The sequence below is a fragment of the Hypanus sabinus genome, chromosome 2, assembly GCF_030144855.1.
Source record: "Hypanus sabinus isolate sHypSab1 chromosome 2, sHypSab1.hap1, whole genome shotgun sequence".
Taxonomy (NCBI): Eukaryota; Metazoa; Chordata; class Chondrichthyes; order Myliobatiformes; family Dasyatidae; genus Hypanus; species Hypanus sabinus.
Window position 1 is genome coordinate 124,181,980 of NC_082707.1, and position 26,031 is coordinate 124,208,010.

General features: G+C 43.0%; 1 protein-coding gene across 16 annotated transcripts in view; it reads right to left on the minus strand.

The window, feature by feature from the left end:
* Positions 1 to 1,973: 1,973 nt before the first annotated feature.
* LOC132383172 (pleckstrin homology domain-containing family G member 3-like) overlaps positions 1,974 to 26,031 on the minus strand; it is a 218,491-nt gene continuing 194,433 nt past the window's right edge. For 13 of the 16 annotated variants that reach the window (XM_059954066.1, XM_059954112.1, XM_059954136.1 and 10 more), the window contains 6 exons: positions 23,932 to 23,970; positions 21,957 to 21,967; positions 16,501 to 16,836; positions 12,730 to 12,846; positions 5,739 to 7,533; positions 1,974 to 3,323 (listed from right to left, as the gene is read on the minus strand). In XM_059954066.1, the coding sequence (XP_059810049.1) occupies positions 2,191 to 3,323; positions 5,739 to 7,533; positions 12,730 to 12,846; positions 16,501 to 16,836; positions 21,957 to 21,967; positions 23,932 to 23,970 (3,431 nt within the window). In that variant the 3' untranslated portion in view covers positions 1,974 to 2,190. Of the gene's footprint in view, positions 3,324 to 5,738; positions 7,534 to 12,729; positions 12,850 to 16,500; positions 16,837 to 21,956; positions 21,968 to 23,931; positions 23,971 to 26,031 lie in introns of all 16 variants that reach the window. The other 3 variants (XM_059954057.1, XM_059954082.1, XM_059954074.1) reach the window with 3 other exon arrangements.

Below are 26,031 nucleotides of genomic sequence, written 5' to 3' on the forward strand. Positions count from 1 at the left end.
ACTGAAACAGGTATTCCCACAACCTTTAATGACCTTGGTGACTAGAGAATCAACAAGCAACTAACTACCTCGTTCCATGAAGTCATGATCTCATCAGATTAAATAGATCGGATAGAGTCAGCCACAATTTAAAAGTTTGTCCCACTGTATTGACTTTAACACATAACCAGACTGACACTTCCAGTGCTAAACTGAAGGACTACTGCAATGCTACAAGTGCCTTCTGTTAGATAGGACATTAAGCCTTGGTCTTGTACACATTTAATACAATCCCACAGCAATATTTTAAAGAGCAGGGGAATTATTCCCATTGTCATCGCCAATAAGTATTTTTAATCATTAGTGAAAACAGATTATCTGCTCATTATCACACTGTTTGCAGGGGTTTGCTATGTTCAGATTATTGAAATAAGAAATCAGAAACAACATTTCTGGAAAAAAAAATAATCTTAATTAACCTAAGCTATGGTAGCCCAAGATGTGAACTGGACAGTATCATTTGAACAGTACAGTGGCAGAGCTGCTGCCTTACACTCCAGTGAGGGAGGTTCAGTCCTGACTCCTGGTCTTGTCTGTGGAGTTTGTAAATTCTTCCTGTGATCACATGCATGGGCTTCCTCCTTTCCAAATCCCACAGATATGGGGCTTGGTAAATTAAATCATCACCATGAATTGGCCCTAGTGTGTAGCGTGTCTTTTTGTGTGAGACAGGGTTGTTGATGGGAATCTGGGAGAATTTTTTTTAAATCTGGATTACGATAGGGTTCATGTTAATAGTTCTTGATTATAAGTGTTTCACAGTGAGGCCAAAGGCCCTGGTTCTGCTCAGTAAAATTGCAAGATGGTTTTTATTGTTCATTGCCTGAACTGACATTCATTTTTAACAATGGAAAATGTATAGTGGGATTGCCCCTCTCCAACTGGCAGGTATAAGAGAAAACTACATGTATAGACTTTGTCCAAAGTATAGTTTAAACTGCTGAGTGCTGGTCATTTACCAGCAGCAGGGAGGACAGCAGAACAGAGGCACCTTTGTCATAACCTACGTTAACTTTTCTGTCAGGACACTGATTGGTTATATGGGTAGGAACTCCAAACTTAGGGCACTCGGGCACTAATTCCTACATCCATACCTACTGCTACAGCTGAGGTCAGTTCAATCAATACAAAGCAAAAAATCTGGATAGTTCATAAAAATAGTGCATTAACCTGGTGATTGTACACCAAAAGCCAATAACCAACAAGTCCTTGAGGGAAAGAAAACAATCGCCTGTTAACTTATTCCCCACAGTTAGTGCTAAGTCTGCTGTAAAATGGCAAAGTGACTTTGATTCCTGCATTGAAATTCATCATGCTGAAGTCAGCAGAAACAAATTGTGAGGACAGATGACTGCATCAATGCAATTGTAAACCATGTTTAGCTCTAACAATGGGTAATAAATTTCTTGATATTAAAAGCAATAAAAAATTAGATTTCCACTTCATCTTTAACACAGTAAAACACTACCAAGTTCTTCACAAAGGGTTATCAAGTAAGATTTGTTACATAAAGTGATACTAAGACCTGGTTAAAACGTTAGGTTCTGAGACAAGAATTTAATGTCAGGAGCAAGCTGGAAATGTTTAAGTGAGGAATTATTTATCTTGGGGTCAGGGCAGTTAAAGGCACAGCCACCAACAGAAGCCAGAAGTGGGGGTAAGTAGAAAAAACACATTAAAGGATTACAGGTTACAAGGATGGGCCATGGAGGGAGTGGAAAATATAATTCATATAGACAAAGAAACTTTTTCTCAGAACTGAAGATACTAAAGCATATAGTCAGCAAATGCCCACATCAGCAGAAGACCACTGACTGAATATTTAAACAAGACATGACATGCATGGACCTGACCATTGCTAAGCAGCAGTGACCACAGTAGTTTAAGGGGAATATTTTACTTTTAAATTAACATAAGGGTGTGCAAAATGAAAATCTGTTCAACCATATATTTATTGAGGAATGATAAATAACCTGTTTAAAAATCACAATGTCCATTCACTGGTTTTAGTTCCCAGAGAGTTCAGTAAAAGTCTTGGCCACAAGTCCAAAAAAAAAATTCACATCTCAATATTTTACACCCATTTTTTCCTGGTACAGTGGTTTGATTTGTAACTGGCAACTAGCATCTGAGGGGGAAGCCAGATTAAGTTTAGCTGGCAAAAGTCAAGCTTTGAAACTTGTCTCTCAGGTTCTTCACCAGGCCTTGTTGGGTTAGATCTGTCCTACTGCCAAGTTGGCGCATCTCCTTCCTTGGCTCTGGTTGCTGAGTGCTAGAGGTCAGATTCTCTACTCCTCCATAACTCCGCTGTTTGGCCTTTGGGTTTCTGTCCTTGTCTTCAGCCTCTTGCCTAGACTTATATTCTTCCGATTCTTGGTAAGCTCTGCACCTTTCCATGACTGCTCGAATTGAGATTTTCTCTCGGGATGTTGGAGACCTGATCTGGACGTATCCTTCATCATCACTACTGTTGTCCTTGGCGACCTGCTCATTCCTATGAATACTCCAACCATCACCATCATGTGGCAATTTCTCCATGACTATGACTTTCTGATCATCTAGCAGAGTTAACTCTGAAGAAACGTAGTGGGTTGCCTCCAGACATTTGGTAGAGTGGCAGAACTTGCACTCTGAACTGGAACTTTGGTCAGTGCATGTAGAGTCCAAGGGAGTAGTCCTTGAACACGTTGCGTGGTCAATGGAAGAACTCCCGGGAGCTTCCTTCAGGAGATACTGGATGGAGGAATCTGAATGCAACATTTTCCTGGGCACGGCGTCAGAAACTGCTTGTTTCCCCATTGTGCTAGAAGGGCAGAGGCCAGCTTTGGATTTGCCTCTTCTTTCCAACAAACCAGAATGGGACATTCTGCCTTCCATCATTCCATTAGGCATGGACAAACTCTTGGAAAATCGGCCCAACTTTGCACAGCAGCTTTCAGGTGGTTTGAAGAGGTTTGTTCTGGCTACCCTCAGTATAGAGTCCTTTGTGACTTGATCATGCATAGAGGTATACTTCGAACGGAGCTCCCGGACATCAGGCCATGGAAATGTTTCCACCTCAGTAGGGCTCAGTGGTCTCAACTGGGGCCTCACTGGAGGAGTTATTAGACTGAAGACAGTACGTCTGGGTGAAGTGATCTTGGTGGAAGGAAGAAGAAATGTTTGCAAACACTTATTTGGTGAGACAGCATCAGGTTCTTGCATTAACGCAGCCACTGGGACTTGCTCTTGAATAATAACTTGGTCATAGAGAGGCAAAGATGGTGACTCCTTTGGCTTATCTGCTGGAGGTTAAACAGAAACAAGTAATTAAAAATTATTCACAAGAGATCCTGTGGATGCTCTAGATTTTGAGCAACACATCAGAACAAGTCCCGTCAGTCCCTCCCCACACACACCTTCATTTTCCCTCCATTCTGGTGGCTCTCTCACCCCTTTCTCTTCCTCTCACCCTCCATCATGACCTGCCCATCACCTCCCTTTAGTATGTAACATGCCTCCCTTTATTCCCTGGTCTACTACTTCTGCCTTTTGCCTATCACCTCCCAGCTCCTCATGTCATTCCCTTTTATCCTTTCTCCCCCCTCACTTGGTCTCATCCATCATCTGCCAATTTATATACCTCCCATTCCCCTCACCTTCTTACTTATGATGCCTCCCTTTCCAGTGCTAATGCAGGATCACAGCGTCAGAAACAGGTAGTGGTAGATATGTAGACTGATTGTTAGAGGAGGTGGTGGAGTCAGATAAAATTACTATTTTTAAGAGGTACTTAGGCATAGAAGGATGGGCAAACTTTCTGGCTGAAGGGTCCACGTCGGTGCCATGTCTTCACCAATACCTGCCTCAACAACCTACTTCCTCATTTTTGTGTTCATCTCTCTGCACCTCTCCAGACTCCCACTTCTTGGAGAGCTTTATGTTGCTGCAGCTAACACTATTACAGTGGTTGCTTCTAGAAGGCCATGTGAGTTCTATCCCTAACCCTATCCAATACTCTACCTCCATCTTGAATAATCCACTCTCTGCCCTTGTATTTCCTTCTGTCTTAAACACATTATATGCGCATCTTCAATGAAAAGCTGTAGATGCTGCAAGTCTGAAAGGCAAACTGCAGATGCTGGATAATCTTAACAAGTCAGAAGGAATCCGTGGAAAGAGAAGTTCTCAACATTCCAGGACCTTGATGCTTCGTCAGAATTGAGGGAGGGGGATGCAAGTGAGTTTTCAGTAGAGCATGGTGGATATGTACATTAAAGGTAATGTCTGTGATACCATGTCAAAATAGCTTAACAAAGGCAGTTAACTGTACATCAAGCTTCCTGGTCTGTGTAATGCATTATTAAAGGTAAGGTGGTGTGAACCGATTAGCCAGCTAGATTTAGACAAGTAGGCTATGGAAAACTGAACTAACATGATATGCATGTTAATGGGAAATGCTGGAAAAGCAACTTGTTGACTGGTACAAAAACATTCATTTTAAGCTATGTATTCCTTAATAGTATTCCTTAATGTATTCCTATGTATTCCTTAACCTAGACCTACTACAATTTCCCTGGCTTTTCACTTGGCCTTTGATCACCTGGACAATAGCAATACTCTACATGAGGCTGCTGTTTATTGATTACTGCTCAGCATTCAACTCCATCATACTCTCAGTACTAATCAACTACCTCCAAAACTTGGCCCTCTGAACCTCCCTCTGCAACATTTCCTAGACTTCCTCATCGGGAGATCATAGTCAGAGCAGATCTGAAATAGCATCTGCTCCTCGCTGACAATCAACACCGGCGCACCTCAAGAATGTGTGTTTAGCACCCTACTCTACTCTCTCTACACCCATGATTGTGTAGTTTGGCATAACTCAAACGCTGCCTATAAATTTGCTGATAACAAATTTATGGTGACAAAGGTGGTGTACAAGAATGGGATATATCAGCTGGTTGAGTGGTGTAACAACAACTTTGCACTCTGTCAGTAAGACCAAGGAATTGATTGTGAACTTCAGGAAGGGGAACCCAAGGAACACACACTAGTCCCCATCTAGGGATCAGATGTAGAAAGGGTGAGCAATTTCAAGTTCCTGGGTGTCATCATCTCTGAAGATCTATCTTGGGCCTGACATATTGATGCACTTACAAAGAAGACACGACAGCAGTTATATTTCATGAGATTTGGTATGTCACCAAAGACTTGCAAATTTCTACAGATATACTGTGGAGAACACTCTAACTGGTTGCACCAAATTTATTATGGGGGGGGGGGTAGGATAACACTGCACAGGATTGGAAAAAGCTGCAAAAGAAGGACATCTTCAAATGGCAATGCCTCAAAAAGGCAGCATTCGTCATTAAGAACTCCCATCATTCAGGACATGCCCTCTTCTCAATTGCTACCATCAATGAGACATTGACACACGCTCAACATTTTTGCTTCTTCCCCTCTGCCATCAGTTTTCTGAGTGGACAATGAATCAATCCATGTACCTCACTATTATTTTCCTCTTGGTTTGCTCTCAGTTTGCACCACATTAAATTTTTATATACTCTGCATAGGTTTCTTATTGTAATTTATATATCTTTAAATTATATATTGCATTGTACTGCTGCCACACAACAACATTTCACAACAGTGATATTAAACCTGATTCTGATTTTAAAGGTGCACAAAATAAGAATGGAAAATAAATGTGTACCCACCAGCAGCAACTGTTTCCTTCTCATCTTCCTGAACCGTTACCAGTTTTCTGACATCACTGCCCCGTTCCTCTTCCTTCCCCTGTGCCACCTCCAGCAGACTGCCTCTCTTTCTGACCACTGGCTTGGTGTTCTTAATTCTCTGACTGTATATCCTGGCCAGCTGGTAGACTTTGGTCTTCATCTTCTCTGTCACCTCTCTCAGCAGTTCTTCACCCTGTGCCTGGGCCACCTGTGGTCTTGTGACTGGAGTGGGGTGGTCACAACTCAGATTCTGAGTTAGATCAGAACCGGAAGCTGGCAGTGGTGCGCGTTCATCTTCTGCTTCAGAGCATTTATGTTTCTGGACACACAATGATGTTTGAGGACGTGGAACATACTCTTTGGCTTGGCTGCCGAACTCACTTACTGATGTATCATTTAGTCTTTCTTCCAAGCCGCTTTTCCCAGTTGGCCTTGCTTGAGAGGTTATGGAAGACACTTCTGGAGTGGCACTTAAATCACCATCTTCCAGAATAACTAATGGCTCGTTGAAATCTTGACATAAACTACTTCTACCACTGCTGAGTTGTTTTGTTTGAGATTGTTTGGGGTCCTTGTCTTCAATTTTCTTTGGACTCTCTGAGTTATTATCAAAGGACTCAAACCCTTGTAGCGTGTCATGTTTCTGTTCTGCTCTCTTTGGAGACTTAGTGGCAATATTTGACATGTTTTCCATCTCTTGCCAGATCTTAATCATGTCCACGGGTGATCGGAATTCACTGTCTGTAATTGGGTCCTGTTTGCCAGAAGCGGGCTCCTTCGAGAAGTCCAAAGGTGGCTTTCCTGCCAAAGAATCATTTGATTCTGGTTGCTGCTGTTCTAAGGCCTGTGCTGGTTCCAAAGGCAACTCAGCATCCCTGCAGGAGCTCAGGTTTGGAGGGTCCTGCAAAGCCCTAACCGGAAGGTCATTCCTCTGGGAAACAGCCACGTTGGAAGATGCCAGTCGCCTTCTTAAGGTGGCCTCTCGCAGATCCACTTCCTTGTTTTGACCATTTAACCTGGACACAGAGTTCCTGACCAGACCCGCTGGGATGTAGGTCAGGCTTTCTCGCCTCTTGATGCTAAAATTGGCATCTTCATGCTCTGCGTTGTCATAGTAACTTTTAATCTTCTCAATTAGCAGTCGGTCCTGCCTGGAGAGGGTGGAATCCCTTCTCTTAGGAATGTTCCGATCAATGTCCAATTCCATCTCCTCCTGGCATTTCAAGATGGACTCCTCCTCAGACAGGTTCTCCTCCTTTTGGCCATTGCTGCCCCAGAAAGTGTCACAAGGCCGCCATTCATCATGCGTGTCCCTGGTCCGCGACGTTTTGTCACCGCTTTCAAGGCTGCTTTGCCTGTTGGTCACCTTTGGCGTCACACAACTGTAGGAGCTGCCATCGTCGTTCACCAAGCTGTTGCACCTTGATGGGCTGTTCAGGAAATGCTCTGCAATAAGGCTAGCTTGTCCCAGCACCGAAGGAGGGAGGATGCTCTGGGAATCTTGCTCCTGCTCCTCCTCCTCTGAAGAGTCTTCGCTGCTAAAGTGCTTTGGCTCATCACCCGTCTCACTGAACGGGCATTCCACAGCAGGATCCACAGTCCCTTGCTCGGGGCCGCTTAGCTCTGCATCAGTCGCCTCTGGGACCTCGTCTGCTCCCTTGGTTCCCTCCGGACTGTGAGTGGCCTCAGTGTCCGACTGCATTTCCTCGAGGGCAGACTGGCAGGCCTCCGTGACAATCTGTTGAATGGACATCGGCTCCACGTCAGGGGTGACCTGATGGTTACAAAAACGTGGCAATGTTAATTAGGACAACAAAAACAGATCTCCAGGAGGTGCCGGAATCTGGAGCAAGGAACTTGGTAGATCAGGCAGCATCTGTGGAGGGAAACAGTTGAGACCCTTCATCTAGACTGAAAGAAAGGGGAGGGGGCCAGTGCAAAAAGCTGGAGGGGAGGTATGGGGCAAAGTGATAAGTAGATTCGGGTGCTCTCTCTGTTAATCGGAAAAATGTTGTTAAGGTGCAAAAAAGATTTATGAGGATATTCAGTCACAAACAAGAGAAAATCTGCAGATGCTGGAAATCCAAAGCAACACACAGAAAATGCTGGAGGAACTCAGCAGGCCAGGCAGCGTGCTGATAGCCTGCAGAGTTCCTCCAGCAATTTGTGTGCGTTTATAAGGATATTGCCAGGATTCAACAGTCTGGGTTACAGGGAGAGGTTGACCAGGCTAGGACTTTATTCCGTGCAACATTGGAGAATGAGGGGCAACATTATCCAAATGTTTAAGATTGTGAAAGGTATAAATAATGTGGATGGGTACAGTTGTTTCCCCACACTAGGGGCCATTGGTTTTGGACGAGTGGGAAACCATTTACAAGCAACCTGGGGGGGGAGGGCAACATTTTCATGCAGAACGATGTGTATAGGGGCTGAGGTGTCAGAGGAAGGGGCTGAGGCAGGAAAAAGCACTTGGATAGGTATGTGGAGGGAAACAGGCTGAATTGCGACTGCTCGGATGGACACTGAAGAGCCTGTACACTTGCTGCATTGCTCCACGACTCTATGATAGGCATCACGCATGTCCCTATCCAGTTTTTTTCTGAACTAATGGGCTCATTATCCAAAGGTCTGACCTATAACCCTGAGGACACAGATACAAGCATGGGAGTTAGGGGTGTCTGGAGGCCCCTGAGCATGCTCCACCATTAAAAACATGGCTGCACTGATTGTCAGCTCATCCACACATTCTCCCCTACTCCAGCAACCTTTTGCCCCTCGCTTATTAGGAATCTACCTACTTCTTTTTGATCTGCTAGGGAGGTGGTTGAGGCAGATATAATAACTTTTAAAAGACAGTTGGACAGGTAAATGGATAGAAAAGCTTTAGAGAGATTTAGGCCAAATGTAGGCAAATGGGACTAACACAGATGAAAATCTTGGTTGCCATGGCCCAATTAGGCCAAAGATGCAATGCTGCACACTCTATAAATTTGCCTTGAAAATATTTAGACACAACCTCCACTGTCCTTTGTAGCAGTGCTCCAAAGACACATATCCCTCAGAGTGGTGGAATTGGTGGGGTGGGGGGAGAGGGTTAATCATCTCCATCTTAAATGAACAATTTATTTTTAAACAATTCAACTATCAGCTCAGTACTTCAAGAATAAGAACACACTAAAGAAAATCACATTTAAAAAATGTAGGTTAGTATCAGATTATCATCTAGGGATTGAAAGATGCTGCTAGCTTTCACCATGATTTACTGCTGGGTCCAGTCCCACTACCAGACTGGTCACCAGAACTGCTCTCCGAAGTGGCAAAATTATCCAGTTACTCTGATGTGATTCAAAAGGAAGTGTGTGGAAGCAAATGTGATGGGAGAGATTTTAAATCTTTCTCTTCAGCTTTTACTGTGGAGAAAACAATGGAAGTTAAGGAAATGAGGGAGACAAGTGGTGATGTCTAGGACCACATGCAAATGAGCAGAGATGAGATATTAGAGGCCTTAAAGTTCATTAAGGTGGATATATGGACTGTAGCAAGGCCTTTGAGAAGGGTCTGGAAGGTTAGCTTGCATGGAATCCAGTAGGGCAAGTTGATTAGATTCATAACTGGCCCAGTGCTAGCAACTTGAGAGTGATGGTCAAGTGTTTTGTTTACTTGGACTGCAGTCCTATATTAAGTGGTGTACCATGGGAGTCGGTGATGGGACCATTGTTGTTGGTAATTTATACAACTGTTCAGATGCAAATGCACAAGGTGCAGTTAGTAAAATATCATCTGCAGTAGAAGGCTATGAAAGAAATTACAGGGGTATGTGGTCTGAGGATTGGCATCACAGGTAGAGAGTGGTGAAGAAGACATTTGGCGCACTGGCCATTATTAATCAAGGCACTGAGTACAGGAATTGGGAAGTTAGGTTGCAGTTAATCAAGACATTGGTGAGGCCATACTTGGAATATTGTGTACATTTTTCGTCACCCTCTTACAAGGACAATGTTATTAAGCTAGAAAGAGTGCCAAAAAGATTTACCACAATGTTGTTTGGACTTGGGGACCTGAATTGAGGTTACGTAGACTAGGACTTTATTTCTTGGAAGGTATGAAATTAACAGGTGACTTGACAGTGGTATATAAGATCATGAAGGTCATGGACAGGATGAAAGCACAAAGTGATATCCCCGGTGTGGAAAAACAAGAGAGCACAAGTCTAATATCAGAGGTGAAACATTTAAAAGGAATATCAGAAACAGTTTCTTCACTCAAAGGGTGGTGCATATTTCGAATGAGCTGTAAAAGAGTGGTGGAGGTGGGCACATAAGCAATGTTTAAAACCCATCCTGATAATTACATGGATACAACAGATTTTGAGGACTATGGGCCAAATGCAGGAAGATGGGACCAGCTTGCTGGGCAACACACTCAACAGAGTTGAGTTGGGCCAAAAAGGGCTCTTTCCATGCTGTATGACGATGATCGCCCAGTACAACTTCCAGCAACCAGGGAAAAACAATACCTCTTCCTAAACCACCTTAGCCTAACACCTCATAATAAGGACAGATTTGTTTTGACCAAGTTCCTCTGAACTAATTGGAGATGCTTTACCAAGCCAAAGCTGCTAAATAAATGTGAGGTTGCAGAGGCATCAGAGGCTGCGTGCAATGTTTCAGCAAGTCCATTTGCTTATCACATGGAATTGCTGAATTAGCCAATGGTCCTGGTCACTATCCAGCAATCCTTGATTTTAGGAATAGGGTTGTACAGCTGAGGAAACAGGCCCTTTGGCCCACCACGTCTATGCTGACCGATGTACAGAGTAACTTTAGGACTGCGACACTTGACATCTCACTCTGTGATGTTTTCTTCTGAAACTCTCTCTGGGGTGAGAGCTCTAAATAGGAGCAGAGTCATCTGCAGCTTAATGTGAAAAAGACTAAGGAGCTGATGGTGGACCTGAGGAAGGCTAAGGTACCGGGTGACCCCTGTTTCTATCCAAGGGGTCAGTGTGGACATGGTGGAGGATTACAAATATCTGGGGATACGAATGGATAATAAACTGGAATGGTCAAAGAACACTGAGGCTGTCTACAAGGGTCAGAGCCGTCTCTATTTCCCGAGGAGACTGAGGTCCTTTAGCATCTGCCGGACGATGCTGAGGATATTCTACGAGTCTGTGGTGGCCAGTGATATCACGTTTGGTGTTGTGTGCTGGGGCAGCAGGCTGAGGGTAGCAGACACCAAAAGAATCAACAAATTCATTTGTAAGGGCAGTGATGTTGTGGGGGTGGAACTGGACTCTCTTACGGTGGTGTCTGAAAAGAGGATGCTGTCCAAGTTGCATGCCATCTTGGACAATGTCTCCCATCCACTCCATAATGTACTGGTTAGGCACAGGAGTACATTCAGCCAAAGACTCATTCCACTGAGATGCAACAGTGAGCATCACAGGAAGTCATTCCTGCCTGCGGCCATCAAACTTTACAACTCCTCCCTCAGAGTGTCAGACACCCTGAGCCAATAGGCTGATCCTGGACTTATTTCCACTTTGAATTTTACTTACTATTATTTAATTATTTATGGTTTTATATTGGTATATTTCTACACTATTCTTGGTTGGTGCGACTGTAACAAAACCCAATTTTCCTTAGGATCAATAAAGTATGTCTGTCTGTCTGCTGACTTTCAGACCACAAGGCAGTGGGTTAAATCCAATTACAGCATCGTGAACATAAAAATCTAGGTCTGACATTTCAAAAGCAGACTGCTTACTACATTATACTTAAGAACAAAAATAAAGGCAAGGTACAGTCATTGCTGCCGCTCATCTTCTCCTCGCTTTCCTTCCCATCGAGGCAGTTATGTGGAAATGGTTGAATGTACAGAGGGGTCTTGTGGTGGGTGGGCTTTCTTTTGCCTTGTTTGGAGTGATTCATTTCAGCAAATCCCCATGGAGTGGATCACAGGGGGCCAAGTCTTAATCTCTTCAGGGTAAGAAAAGCATGAAGCATTTGCTGACTCAAAGCTGCCTGGTCAGAAGTGGTCATCTTTCAGTCAAGCGTCCTATAGGTCTGAAGTCCGTTTAATGAACGATAGGGAAGCTCTCCTCATCTTTCTGGCCAGCATTTGCCTCACAATCAACATTACTGCAACCCCCGCCTTACCGTCATTTGCCCACAAGTCATAACCCAAAGTTTTGACATACAGAATGAAGTTCATTCTCATAGAATTAGTAAAAAAAAACACATTTCTATTTCGCAATTCACATTTCTTGATGCACACACAGATGGTGCAGTTTCGCATTATGGATAAAAACAACATTTAGGCTGTTTTCTAGGAACACAATCCCTCTGCAGCAGGGGATGCTGTGCCCTAGTTTATGGAGCCATAGTCATTCTGTTCTTTGTGAAAAAATAATGCCCAGAAATTGGTCTTAAGCATTCTTGGTGCATTAAATGAAGGATATAAATTAGAAGCCAGCTGGTGGTGAAGTGGGATCGTCACCAGACTTGCAGGCGAATGGTCCCAGGTTTGCATCTGGCCTCTCCTTGCACACTTTCCATCCATGCTGGATGAGCGTCAAGCTAGCAACTCGACCTTGTTAAAAAAAAGTCAAATGCTAAAAGAAACAGCAAGGTTGCCACCCAATGCCCAATAAGGCGTGGAAAGGGACGAAAGAAAACGTGAATTAGAACAGGAAACTAACATAAAAATCAGAATTCAGGAATGCTAATAGTTAGAAAATTGCTAAGGAACAAAACAGATGGAATATTTTATATACAAGTTACAGCAAAGAAACACATGCGAAAGGGTCTAATTTCTGAGCGTTCTTCAGATTAACTACTGCATTTGCCATGTTGATAAAGTGACACTTTGAAGTATTACATGAAGAGAAAAACACCTTGGAATACTTGAAATGGACAACAAATGGGCACTCCAAACTCAAACCTTCGTTTTCCCTTGTACATACCTCTTCAGACACACTGGTATCGGCTTCCTGGACACGTCGCTTCTCAGCATTTGCGGATGGCTGGCTGTTCTGCCGTTTGAAACCTTTGGCTTCCGGTAGCTCAGCAGAGTTCTCAGCCTGCTAAAAGACATCATAGTGGTGAGCAACAGGCTGTGATTGGTGGGGACTGTCTCGAAGCAGGCAGGATGCAGTTCACTCCACTCATCCCCCTGCACGCATCAGAATAATAAGTACAGGTCCACAATCAACACAAGCCCTAGATCCCTTCCCACAAGTCCACTCATGTCCCTGATGAGCCTACCCAATAATCGGATTGTTCTGTTAAATACAGGTTAGATTAACGGCACCAAGTTAGAAGCAAACATGCGAATTATGTATGACTGAACAAGATTACAGCAACATTAAAAGTAACATGGCTGGTGTAAAAATCGCTTATTCTCCGAGTGTTTATGCTCCTGGTTATTTCCTGGTCTGATTTTACTTCCCTTAGAGAAAGGCATCTTCAGATGCATTTTTCTCTCTCTTATTTGATTCTTCAGCTGACCATTAACTCTGTTTATCCACAATCACTTAAAAGATCCATCAGCAAGTGAATTGATAGGAAAGCGTAAGAAAAAGGGACAAAGGAATCAAGAATTAAGTGAGAGAAATGTTGAGATGGTGGCAGTAAAATGGGGGGGGGGGGGGGGCAAAGAGCTAGTGTTAAATAAAGTAGATGATAAAAATAAGTAGAACAAACTAAGAAAATCCAAATCAGTAAAGCAGTACAGCAAAGCTTGAGATCCAATTACAAAATGTACAGAAAGACAGAGAGACATACTTCATTGATCCCGAGGGAAATTGGGAACGAACAACAAAAGGCAAAAGAGTGATAAGGTAAGATACTAACTAGTCAGTATATAGTGAGAAAAAGCCACAGCAGAGTAGTACAGTACAAAATGACTTAATTTTAAAAGATTTTGCAAAAGCATGTGGTGTAGCTCAAAGTTTAGAGAATAAGGAGAAAACAAGCAAGATTAAAAGGTGATTAGCAAGGAGAAAGTAAGTATTTGAAGGCTAGGATTGTTTCTCCAGAGGAGTTGGGGGGCAGACGTCGGTATTCTGTTCACCATGCAAGCCAATGACCTGGACAAAAGCCTCAGCCAGTCATGTTGAAGCGTACAAACATCAGCAAAATAGCTTTTCTTACTTCCTTCGAAGGCTGCAGTGGGTGAGGGCGCTTAATTGCAGCAGGTGGGTGCTCAGCAGCAATAAATACACGGTCATATATTCGGTAAAAAGAAATCAGTGGCAGTGAACATATTGTGCATAGGAGACATCTTAGTGCTATGGCAGAGGGATTCAATCTGACAGGATGCCAAATGCATTACCTCAAGCTGATAAGGTCATTAAAGCAAATGCATTTGGGTTTAAAAAAAAATCACATGCAGGATTAAAATCCCCAATTAGCTATCACTTAAGAGTGTTGTGGAGTGTATCTTTTCCTTTCTAGAGGAAGGATGTCAAACCTATCAAGAGGCTACAATGTAGATCAATAATAAAGACATGAAAAGCATTGTGAAGGAAAGAGCAGAAGAAAAATGAAGATGCTGGAATCTTGAAATAAAAGAGAGAAAATGCTGGAAACCCTCAGCACGTCAGACAGCATCTGTGGAAAAAGAAGTAAAGTTAATATTTCAAGTCATTGACCTGATATTTCCAATGAAAAGTTATTATAACCTAAAACATCAACTGTTTCCCTCCACAGATACTGCCTGCCCTGATTATTTTATGATTTTTATGCTTATATTCATTTAAACTCTTCTTTCACCTCTCTCCCTACCAAAAAAAAATCAGACAATGCAGAAGATTTGATAAAATTAAGTCTGTGAAAGGATGGTACATGATTGATATAATAAAACTGTGTTACTCACAAGGCTCTAACAATGGAGCCGCTGGTGCAATATTAAACAGTGAAGTTCAGGACAGGGACCAAGAGGGTATACAGAACCAACACTGGGATGTCAATGAAGCAAAATGATGATTTCATTGGATAAGTGGATAAAATTCCAAGACTGGTACACTGGTTTTTTAGGATAAGTGTTGGCATGGGCTGATTCAATCAAATTAACTGTTGTTTCACTGTTGAAACTCCCATTTGGAAATTACAGTGGTGCAGTTGATCGGGCATCAGATTTCCACCTCTAAAGCCTGGCTTCATATCCAGTCTATACACTGATGATAAAACCCAAATAAAGATCCAGCAATCTCCATCCTACACTTCACAACACTGTGCAGAATCCCCTTTCTTTGACACCAAATTGGGGCAACCTGAGTCATATTCTGGTGTCCAGGATCAGCCTGTTGAGGTGGGAAAAGAATCAAGAATTTTGGTAGTGCAGTAGGGGTAGGATTTATTGTTGGGGTATGAGGGGGAGAACTTCATCAACAGGGCTACACCAGAATTTGGGGCCAACACTTGGCCATGCAGAGTCACCAACCGTACTGTTCATTTAAATAGTCAAAAAAATTATCCTTTCCAATTTATTTATTTAACATCTAATTGGTAACTCCAGAATTCCCATTCCAGACTGTTATATTAGGCAAGCATAAAGCTTTTGCAAGACAGTTGTAGAGTAAAACCTATTTAAAGCTGTTCCTTTGAAAACTTCCATGTCAGGTCCATGATAGATCAAATATAGAGCAAACTCCCTCAACACTGTCCCATCAAACTCTGTCTGGCAAAGAATAGATTAAATGCTGGGTGAAGTTCTCTTTAGACCACTTGATCAACTCCACCACCACCCCCCTCCCACCAAAGTCAGGTACATGCAGTGCAAAAGATAGCTCTAAGCTCTTAACTCATGAGAACAGCTTACTTAATGCACGACATGACATTTTCCTTGTGCATGTAAACCACCATCATCCTCCCTCAAGTAAATCGGTGCAATTTTTGGGAGCTGCTTCCACCTACAGTCTAATTTACACCATGGAGACAAGTCCATATGTTATTGGTGCAAGATTGCCCAAACTAACTAACTTAGAAATCTTATGAACATCAAACAACCTACTATCAGGTTCAGTGCTGGCTTAAACCACTGTCACAGAATCTTCCCAGTCATTTGGCCAATAAACCCTGTTTTAAAACCTGAACTGATACCCAGTATGCAGGAGTCACACACAGTGCCAGAGAAACTCAACGAGTCAGGCAGCTTCTGTGCAGGGAAATGGTCAGGGCATGTTTTGGGTCAAGACCATTCATCTAGACTTCATCAGACAAATGAAGATGATCTTGACCTGAAACTCTGACCATCCTTTTCTCTCCACAGCAAGACGAACAGAGTTCCTGCGGCACTTCGTGTGTTAATCCAGCATCTGCAGTCTCGTGTCTCCAGATGTGGAAGGCTATGTTCATTCAGTTGATTGTGGTTGATTTGAATTAAGTTCAATTCTTCAATTAATCAGCAGCGGTCAACACAGTAACTGTCACCTGCATTAGCTTCTACCTGCATTAACCATGGGTTAATGGTCTCTTGGTTTGACATTCGGGTTGCTTATTGATCTAGATACATAGATAGTGACATGCAAACCTGCTGTATTATCCAATGAATTCCTCGTCGTAGTAATCATCCCTGGAGCATGCTGGGAATAGCGGAGGCAAACACAAGCAGCAGGGTTAAGAAGTTAGTGGTGTAGTCATTTTGAGCAGGTTCAAAACAGCGGCGCAGTCAGCCATGGCTTTTTCCATGCGGGAGAGCAGAGAGAGAGAAAGACAGAAACAGAGGCGCTCACCGTGGAGAACTTAGCAGAAAGCAAAGCCCTGGCTCTATAGTGCCAGCAGGAGATGGCAGCCAGCAATGAGCTGGCAAAGTCGGCTACCTGGTCGCCCTCTATCATCAACTCCTCTTCTGGATCCATGTCTTCTAAGGCAAGCTCAGTACCTCTGGCCAGTTCCTCCGAGCCACTTGCATTCAGGAGGTTCAGTGAGTCCTTGCTGTGGGCCAGGTCATCATCATTGTCATGCCTCTCGCTTTCGGGCTCGCTTGTGCTAGACCCCAGAGCACTGACAACTGCCAGTGAGTTCATGGAGTCTTTATTGCCCAGGAGCTCGCCATCACTGCCTGCGTGCTGTTTGAAGGGGTCAAATTGATTTAGTTAAAAACACACACAGAGACTTTAACTTGGAGACATTCCATCTCCTTTCAATATAATCATCATTGTAGGTAATCACTGGTAAAGATTAACCTGATATTTAGTGCTAGTTACGATTCCAGGTGTAACATAAAGTATTCCCACACTATGCTCATCTGTAAATGTAGATTCTAGTTGCTCCAAGTCAAAAGCAGATAGTACTGATAAGATTATTACCTGGGGCAGTTGCACCAGTTTGAACTTGGGTTCTTAAACATGCCTGATGCCTTTAATTCCATTAGTGCAAGACTGAGCACCAAAACCAGATAAATGGTCATTCGCTGACCCCATGTGCCATCGTTGTAACTTGTCCATGACGCTAGAGACTGTGGGTTCACGTCCAATTCATGAAGCCCGAGGGCACAGTCGAAGTGACTACTCCAGTGTGGTTTTGAGAGAATGCTGAATTAACCTGACAAACCAAGCCCCCTATCTATCTCTCAGGCAGAAATAAATGATCCTGCTTGGGAGATTAGTTGAAAGATTCTCACCAGTATCCTGGACAATATTTATTCATCAATAATTTTGATAGCAGAGATGATTCAGCAATAATTACATCTCTCACGTTAGCATGCCTCAACAGTACTTCTTTGGTTTGAAGTATTTGGAATGATGCAAAAGTCACATCCTTTTATTTGTTCACATTTAATCACTTTTCAAGATCTGGGCAATGCTACCAAGGGCACAATTTATTGACCATCCTTAAAGACCCTAAATGAACAATAACTGACCGCCATCTTGAGTACAAATACCTTCTGTACCCTATCCATCCTCAGTGGGATAACAATTCCATATCAAAATGACAGAAACAAACTGGCCTACCAAACCACTTTAGTTGCATCATTTTATCTGGCAACTCAAGCTCTTAAGTACTTCTCCGGTTCAAATGAAAGATCCTGTTTTCGAGATGAGCGAAAGTATTCTCACCAGAGTCCTAAACTATTACCCAAAACTGATCATGAATGCAAGTATTAGTATACTAATCTATAAATGTGACAAGAAACAGAAAACAAGCACCATCATCTTGCAATCTTCTCGTATCCCCTGTGCTAATGTACTAGCCTCTACCATGGTATCCATCTCAGCACATTGACTTGTATATTCAGCAGTCTGGATTGAGAACTGATGGAACAGCTAGGGACAGGCTTCTGAGGAGCAAGCACATGACAGTATATTTGGAATTTGTCTTCAACAGATGAACTGTAGCCAGAAGTCATCTGAAATACATGCCAAGCAAGGTCATCTGTTCTATCTAGCTTCCTTCCAATTCTACAGACATAAATTCTGGAACCTGTCAGCTTCATATAAAAGGGTGCATTTTAAATTTTAGGAAGTGGCTGAATTAGGTAGTTTTCGTATTGTTTCATGTAGCACCATGGTCCTGAAAAACGTTGTCTCATTTTTACTATGTACTGTACCAGCAGTTATGGTCAAAATGACAATAAATAGTAACTTGACTTGAATTAAAACATCATTTACAATCAAGTTGAAATCCTAGCTCATTTTAATCCTACATTAACAATGTTATTTCTGAAGAGATTGGCTTATTAATTTTTATTTATTTATTGCGATACAGCAAGGAATAGGCCATTCCAGCCTCGCTGCCCAGCAATCCCCTGACTTAACCCTAGCCTAATCATGGGACAATTTACAATTAACCCACCAACCTGTATGTTTTGGACAGTGGGAGGAAACCAGATCACCTCGAGGAAACCCGAGAGTCATGGGGAGAATGTACGAACTCATTACAGACAGCGGTGGGAACTTTTCAGTGTATACATTTCCTCCATAGTTGCAACAAGGTTGGAGAAATTATTAGGAAATCCAACACGCTTCTGGAAGATTCACTGTTGGTCTTGCAGTCTAGTAACTATTTCATGCACGATCATATTTTGGTTTATATACCTCAAACCTCCCCTGACTATAGGCCTCCGGTACTAATGCTGAGTCTGAGGACAACTGAGAAGATGTCTCATTTGAATGGGGCTGGTGTTTTCCGATATCACATCAAACTGAAATTACAGAAAAATTTTTAGGTTTCAACCCCTATCAGAAGAGTTTAATAGCAATTATTTATGATCTGATTATGAAAATATGTCTAGGTACATCTGATAAAATTAAGAATGAAAGGGAAAGAGAACTTCAGGTATCTTTACCTATACAGAAATGGGAGAAAATTCTCCAACCAGTTAGCACTTCTTCAATGTGTGTCAAACACACTTTGATACAATTTAAGGTGGTTCATGGGGCCCATATGTCCAAGGATAAGTTAGCTCGTTTTAATTGCCATATAAATCCTGTCTGTGACAGATGTATTTCTGAGGTAGCTTCCTTGATACATATGCTCTGGTCTTGCCCTCTTTTGGAAAAATATTGGAAAGACATTTTTGATATTATTTCAGCAGTTTTGCATATTGATTACTGCTATTACTGCTATTTTTGGATTACCAGTGATGGACTTTAGTCAATTATCCCCTTCAGCTTGCTGTTTGATTGTATTTGTTACATTAATAGCCAGAAGATCCATTTTATTTAAATAGAAAGATTCTAATCCCCCTACTACATTTCAATGGTTTTCCCATGTTTAAACTTAGAAAAAATTAGGAGTGGCACTATCGACCCTTCGGTTAAATTTGAAGAAACTTGGAGGCCATTTATTCAACATTTTCATATGATGTAAGCTGACTTTTTCCGAATCCTTCTCAATAACTTTTTGTTCGTGTATAGAGGAGCGGAGTTAATGACAAAAAATGATTTTAACCAATGAAACATGGCAGCCCAATTTTTGTTCTGTTTTGTTTTTATTTTTTTAAATTTAGGGAGACTTTTTCTCTGTATAAAAATGTTTTTGAATCTTTTACAAGTTCAGTTATTAAAGAGATTGGGAGGCTTAGATTACATATGTTACTCATAGTCTACTTCTGTATATGTTATTGAATATGTATGCCCAATCTCTTTGCATCATTATCATTGTTATGTTTATCTATTCAAAACTTAATAAAAAAGATTGAGAGAGAAAGAAAGAAAGAATGGGGCTGGTGGGCCTGCAAATTAACATAGGCTCTTCTTGGGGTGCTCACACCTTTCCCGGATACCTTTACTTGGCCATAGGACCATAAGATTAGAGGAGCAGAATTAGTCCATTTGACCCACTAAATATGCTCCATCATTCAATTATGGCTGATTTCTTTCCCCAGTTTTATTCTCCCCAGAACTCTTAACCCCTTTACTCATCAGGGACCTATCAACCTATCACCTTAAATACATACGATAGTGGCACAGCAAGAAAGCAGACACCTTCCTTCAAATACACTATTAAGCATTGTGCCCTATTATTTCTCATTTTTAGAATATATTCAACTGACTCTAATGTTCAGTCTCATTTCCAGGACAATGCTAACCATTAGATTGGCCACTGATGCCTAATACCAATACCGTCCTAGTGTACTTAGGATGTCCATGGGGCCCAACACATGTAGGCCCTGGATTTCTCCCAACCTGTTCAGAGGATGTTGGGCTTGTGAGTGCCTGATAATGTACAGAGAGGTACCCAGCCACTGCTCTCGTGTTCTTACTGTGTGCCTGAAGGAACCAATGGATATATAGCAAGAATAACACAAGACGCTGTTAAACTTCCAAATGTTTAGATACATGGGCACAATAATCAACCATTCATTCGGCCAGCAAGGAGGCTTCTAATACTGTGAAACACCAACCTCACTCACATTTGTCAGCTTGGGCAAGGATAGCCGTCTGTTGTCAGGAGCTGGGGAGTGAGATCACAACTGCAGTGAGCAGGGCAGCCAAGACAACAGTCATATTGTTTGTCCAGATCTATGGTGGGTGGGTGGGGGGGTAATGTGGGAAATGGGAATCTCATTGAAACTTATCGAATGTTCAAAAGCTAGATAAGAGTGGATGTGGAGAGGATGTTTCCTACAGTGGGGATGTCTAGGACCAGAAGGGCACAGCCTCAAAATAGACCATTTAGAACAGATATGAGGAAGATTTTTTTTAAGCCAGAGCGGGGGGGGTGAATCTGTTGAACTCATGACCACAGACAGCTGTGGAGGCCAGGTCATTGGGTGTATTTATTACGGAGGTGACAAGTTATTGATTAGTTACGGCATGAATGGTTACAAGGAGAAGGCAGAAGAAGGGGGTTGAGAGGGAAATGGATCAGCCACAATGAAATGACAGAGCAGATTTGATGGGTCGAATGGCCTAATTCTGCTCCTACATCTTATGGTCCTAAAAGAATTTGACACTAGTTTAGTCAACGTGATCACAATGCCAGGTCAGATGAGTACACTAGATAAATTGTTCATCACAACCTTATTTATGTCATGAATCCCAAATGACGAAGGGGGGCTATCATCTTAAAAGAAAAGTTTGCGTTGGTCAGTCAGCAAGGTGGAGCTCTCTGCTAGTGTAAACAGAGTGAAAAGAGTTGAGGTTTAGATCCAAGTTGCAACCCATTCTCTGAAAGTCAACAAGTGAGAGAACCTGCTTCCCCTTGTAAGAGGGAGTACGGGGGTGGGTGGAAAAGAGGAAAAATCCAAGATAGGCTGCAGATCAATACGTAAGGAGAGTTTTCCCAGATGTCCCAATTATGGGATGTTGTTTCGGACTAAACCCGTCAGCTCCAACAGCAAGATATTGCAGTACAGGTTGTTACTAACTCCATGCTCTAAGCTCATAAGAGTCAGAGATCACATGATCGCAGAGTCAGACAGCAGTATAGCTACTAGAGTTCTCTTCGTCATCCCCACATGAGGTGGAAGGGTAAATCAACGTTCACATAAGGTCTGTACATACATGAAGACACATGACACACTGCACAGTCAAACAGTCCCTTCTCTCCAAGACACCCCACTGCCCCCCATCTTGATCTGATGTATGGAAGGCAGCCCAGGGCCCATGAACCAGTCAACTCCTACACAAGACACCCTGAAGGCTTCAATTATTACAGGAATGACTAATTGGCATTGACATTTAAGTTAAGTAAAAAGTAACAACAGCATCTTGCTGAAAGGAGAAGAAAGCACTGCTCTTACCTTTAGAGAAACTGTTCAAGGGCAGATCACCATGAGGAACAAAAGGAGTGTGGGGAAATGGAAAAAGGGAGAGAGAAGGTTAGACATCACAGCTTACATAATCATTAATTTAATTTAATTTTGACTGAAATTGAGAAGCAAAGGGGCAGCAGTGGACTCAAGGTCCAGTTTGTGAGGAACCACTACCTGGTCGGCTAGGCAGTCCCCTTGGTGCCTTGTAATGGTGGTGAGGTGTGGGGGTAAACAATTAGTTGCCAAGAAGTGCTTTATGGTCACATTCAGAAACTTGTTCACAGGAAATCTGCAAACTGCAAAGCCCACAAACCGAATCAGAACTTTTCAGGCGATGATCACCAAAAAAATACGTATTGGCCAAAGCACCAGCGAGAACTCAGTTGTGAAACAAGATACTGGTTCTTTTTACCTCTGTCTGAGTGGAAGTTGGTGTAACATACCCTGGAGATGCAACCTCTCCCAGTGCCACACTACATACGCACTGTAGTATCATCGTGGACTTGTGCTTGGGTCTTTAAACCTGAGCTTATAACTTTTTGACTCAGATCCAACAATGCCAAGCACTGAGCCAGACAGCCGATGAAAGCTACTACCCAACGACCAATTAGGGAATACAGACCAGGAGGATCTTTGATGATGGCCCTTTCACCGAAGCTCACTAGCTTGTTAACTCAAAATTAAAATAGAAGATGCAGGAACATAGGACAGAAAAACAGGAGCGGAGATGCTTAAACTAACGGGTGTGGCTTAGTGTCTCCCACTAGAAGATTTTGGGTTCAAATTTCTCTGGAAGGAGGTAAATGTGTAACCCAAGCTGCCTCTTCAGTGCAACACCTTAAAAGATTGTTTCACCGTTGTGACACTGCTCTTTGGCTAAGACATTAAACTTTTGGATATACCAGAGCACTGTCTGCCCTGTGAGGATGATCCAATATCAACATGTTGAAAGCTAGGGAAGTTCTCCAAGGTGCACAGCAATATTAGCCCACTAGCAGGCATCTTTTGATAAAATATTGTCTGGTCATCACCTTGGCACCCTGACGTACACAAATTGGCTGCTGTTTTCTGAATGATTACACTTCAGTGGCTCTTCCTTAGTTTGAAGCACCCCTGGCGTTGCAACAGATGCAATACCAACAGAAGGCTTTCCTACTGGAAAAGGAGCAAGGTCAACCCATGTGATTGACAGCTGCAACTGATGCCTTTGTCAGAGTTCCGATGAAAGAATCCATGGCAAACATTCACACCATTTCTCTCCACAGATGCTGCCTGACTTGCTGAGTAAAAGTAGCATTTTCTGGTTCAGATATCATTTGATGTTTATCCAACCTTGGAGAACTGGTGTGGGGTGGGAAGGGCTGGGATCAGTGGAGGCAAACAGCTCAGACACGAAAGTATTCAAGGCTAAAAGGGCTAAATTAGGGGGGCGAGTTTCATAGACTAGGGGTGTTCTCTTTTCACTGCAGAAGATTAATAGGAGTTGTGCTAATCAAAGATTTATATAAAGAAAGAAATTGCTTCCTCTGTGAGAGAGGGCAAAAAATTAATATTAAACCAATCCCATTCAGGCACTGTTCTACATCATGGTGAATGGGATTGCTCTTTCTTTTTATAAACTATGACTGAAAGCCACCAATTCACTGGGGCCAGGGATTAATGGAAAACTAAGATTTTGTTGACAAGTGATCAAATTGTTCTAATGAGTTGACCATAACTTCCATAACAGGTTTAGAGAGTGAAGATTCTCATGTGTGCAACTTGTACAACTGGTGATTTGGCTGTGAACCCTACCCCTTTCAGATCCCACACCAGCTGGCTGGGAAGTTTGGGAATGGGGGATGACAAGCTTCATAAATGAAGGATGCTGCTAAGGTTGTCATTCAGGAGTAACAACGTGTTTTCAGACACACCTGTGGAACACGGCAAGTAGAGTTACAGTGCACTGGACTCTCTCACTTACCACTCTGCACCAGAGACTTCAGGATCCGTTTTGCTGGCTCTGTGAGAGGAAAAGAAACAAATAAGTAAGTGGATAAAGGCACATTGTCAGACTATCAACATTGCACATCAAAGCCTTCCCTTCACTTCATCAGCAGCACGGTAATGCAGCAGATATTGCTGCTACCTCCAGCTCTATGGTCGTTGACCTCTTGCTGCTGAAGACGTGTGGAAGTTTCAGTACTGTGCAAAGTCTCAGCCACCTGTATTAATTGAGATGCAGTGTGGATTAGGCCCTTCAAGCCCGCAGCCCAGTAATCCCCTGATTTTAACCTTAGCTTAATCATGGGACAGTTTATAATGACCAATTAACCTACAAACCAGAATGCCTTTTGCATGTGGGAGGAAACTGGAACACCTGGAGGAAATCCACACAGTCATGGGAATATAGCTAGGGTGCCTAAGACCTTTACACAGGACAGTGTTTGTTGATGTGGAGCGGAGAGTGAGTTTGTAAATCTGGTGGGAGCAAAGGATGCTGGGAGTGGTGAGAGTGAGGCTCCGCAGGTGGCAGAGGAGGTGTGCCGGGGCAGTGGGTGGCATGGGTGCAGACACACCAAGCCCTGAGAGAGCAGGCAAGGTCATTTAATTCCAAACAACTGGTTTATTGATCATTACAGAATGTCTCTCTTGTGCTTCCCACCCCCCCCCCGCTTTTCCCTTTTCCCAACCATGATTTCACTCCCCCGATCCCTTCCCACTCTCAGTCCACAATGGAGACCCATATCAAATGTCATGAAATTTATTCTTTTTTTGCGGCAGCAGTACAGTGCAATACATAAGATTACTACAGTACTGTGTGTTTTCCCTCACCATGTGGGTTCTCTGTTGGCGCTCTGGCTTTCTCCCAGAGCCCAAGGCATGTAGTTTCATCAGCCAGTGTAAATGGGTGGGTGGCAAAAGGATCAGCTGCAAGGGTGGAGTGACGGGAATGCGAGAGAGTATAGGTTACAGGGAAATAAGCGAGGACACACAATTGCTCCGAGGACTCTGATAAGCCAATTGGCCTTTCTGCATCATGTCGATACAGAGACACCAATGGTAAGCTTCGAGACATCCATACTTTCTTTGTGTTTTTCTCTTGTCGAACACTCCTTTGCCTTTGGTTCATTTATTGCTCAAAGATCAAGCCCACAACACCCTCTCTATGAGGAACAGCTCAAGGAGTACATTTCAGTAGGAGATGAGCAGTTTTCACCGCTCCGTTAGGCAGTACCCCTCTTTTATAGAAAGTGGGTTTCCCGTTGAACATCTTTGTCGGATGTGCTGAACGTTCTTGTTGCATCTGCACAGTACTCCAGTCAAGAGCTCCTGTCAAAAAACTCGCTGCTTTTTCAAGCTGTTTGCCAGACCTGCGTAGGAACACTCCCGTTGCGCTTACGCTCTCTTCTGGTGCAGAAAGCACCCCACTGGATTCATGGTGGGGCTATAAGGACACCTGTGCTTGAGGTGCTGAGTGTTCTCAGTGGCACCCTTGGGTGGAGGAGGCCATTCGCTATTGTTCCATATGACTTTTCTATCAATGTTTCTGGATGATAGTGAACCGAGCATCTGGTAAGGGCATTCTCCACCATCCCAGGGTCAATCCCCAGGCCCACTGTTCTATACTCAATCTTCACTGTCATTTCAGCAGGCTCAGTTCCCACCAGAACTTAACCAAAACCTCCTACCACCCGTGCCAAGGTTAACCATGGTTCTCTAGCAGAGGGGAAGGGGCAAATGGGATTGGATGAAAGAGAGGATTGCTTTCTCAAGGAAACATAGAAAATTAGAATCAGCTGGCACTTTAAACCTGGTTGGCCATTCATTGCAATCTTGGATGATTCTCTGTCTCTTCTTTTAGACCAGGGTTTCCAGTCTTTTTTTATGCTATAGACCATAGGACATAGGAGCAGAATCCGGTCATTCAGCCCATCAAGCCTGCTCTACCATTCCATCATGGCTGATCCCTGATCCCACTCAACCCCATACACCTGCCTTACCCCTTGATGCCCTGACCGATCAGGAAACTATCAACTTCCGCTTTAAATATACTCATGGACTTGGCCTCCACCGCAGTCTG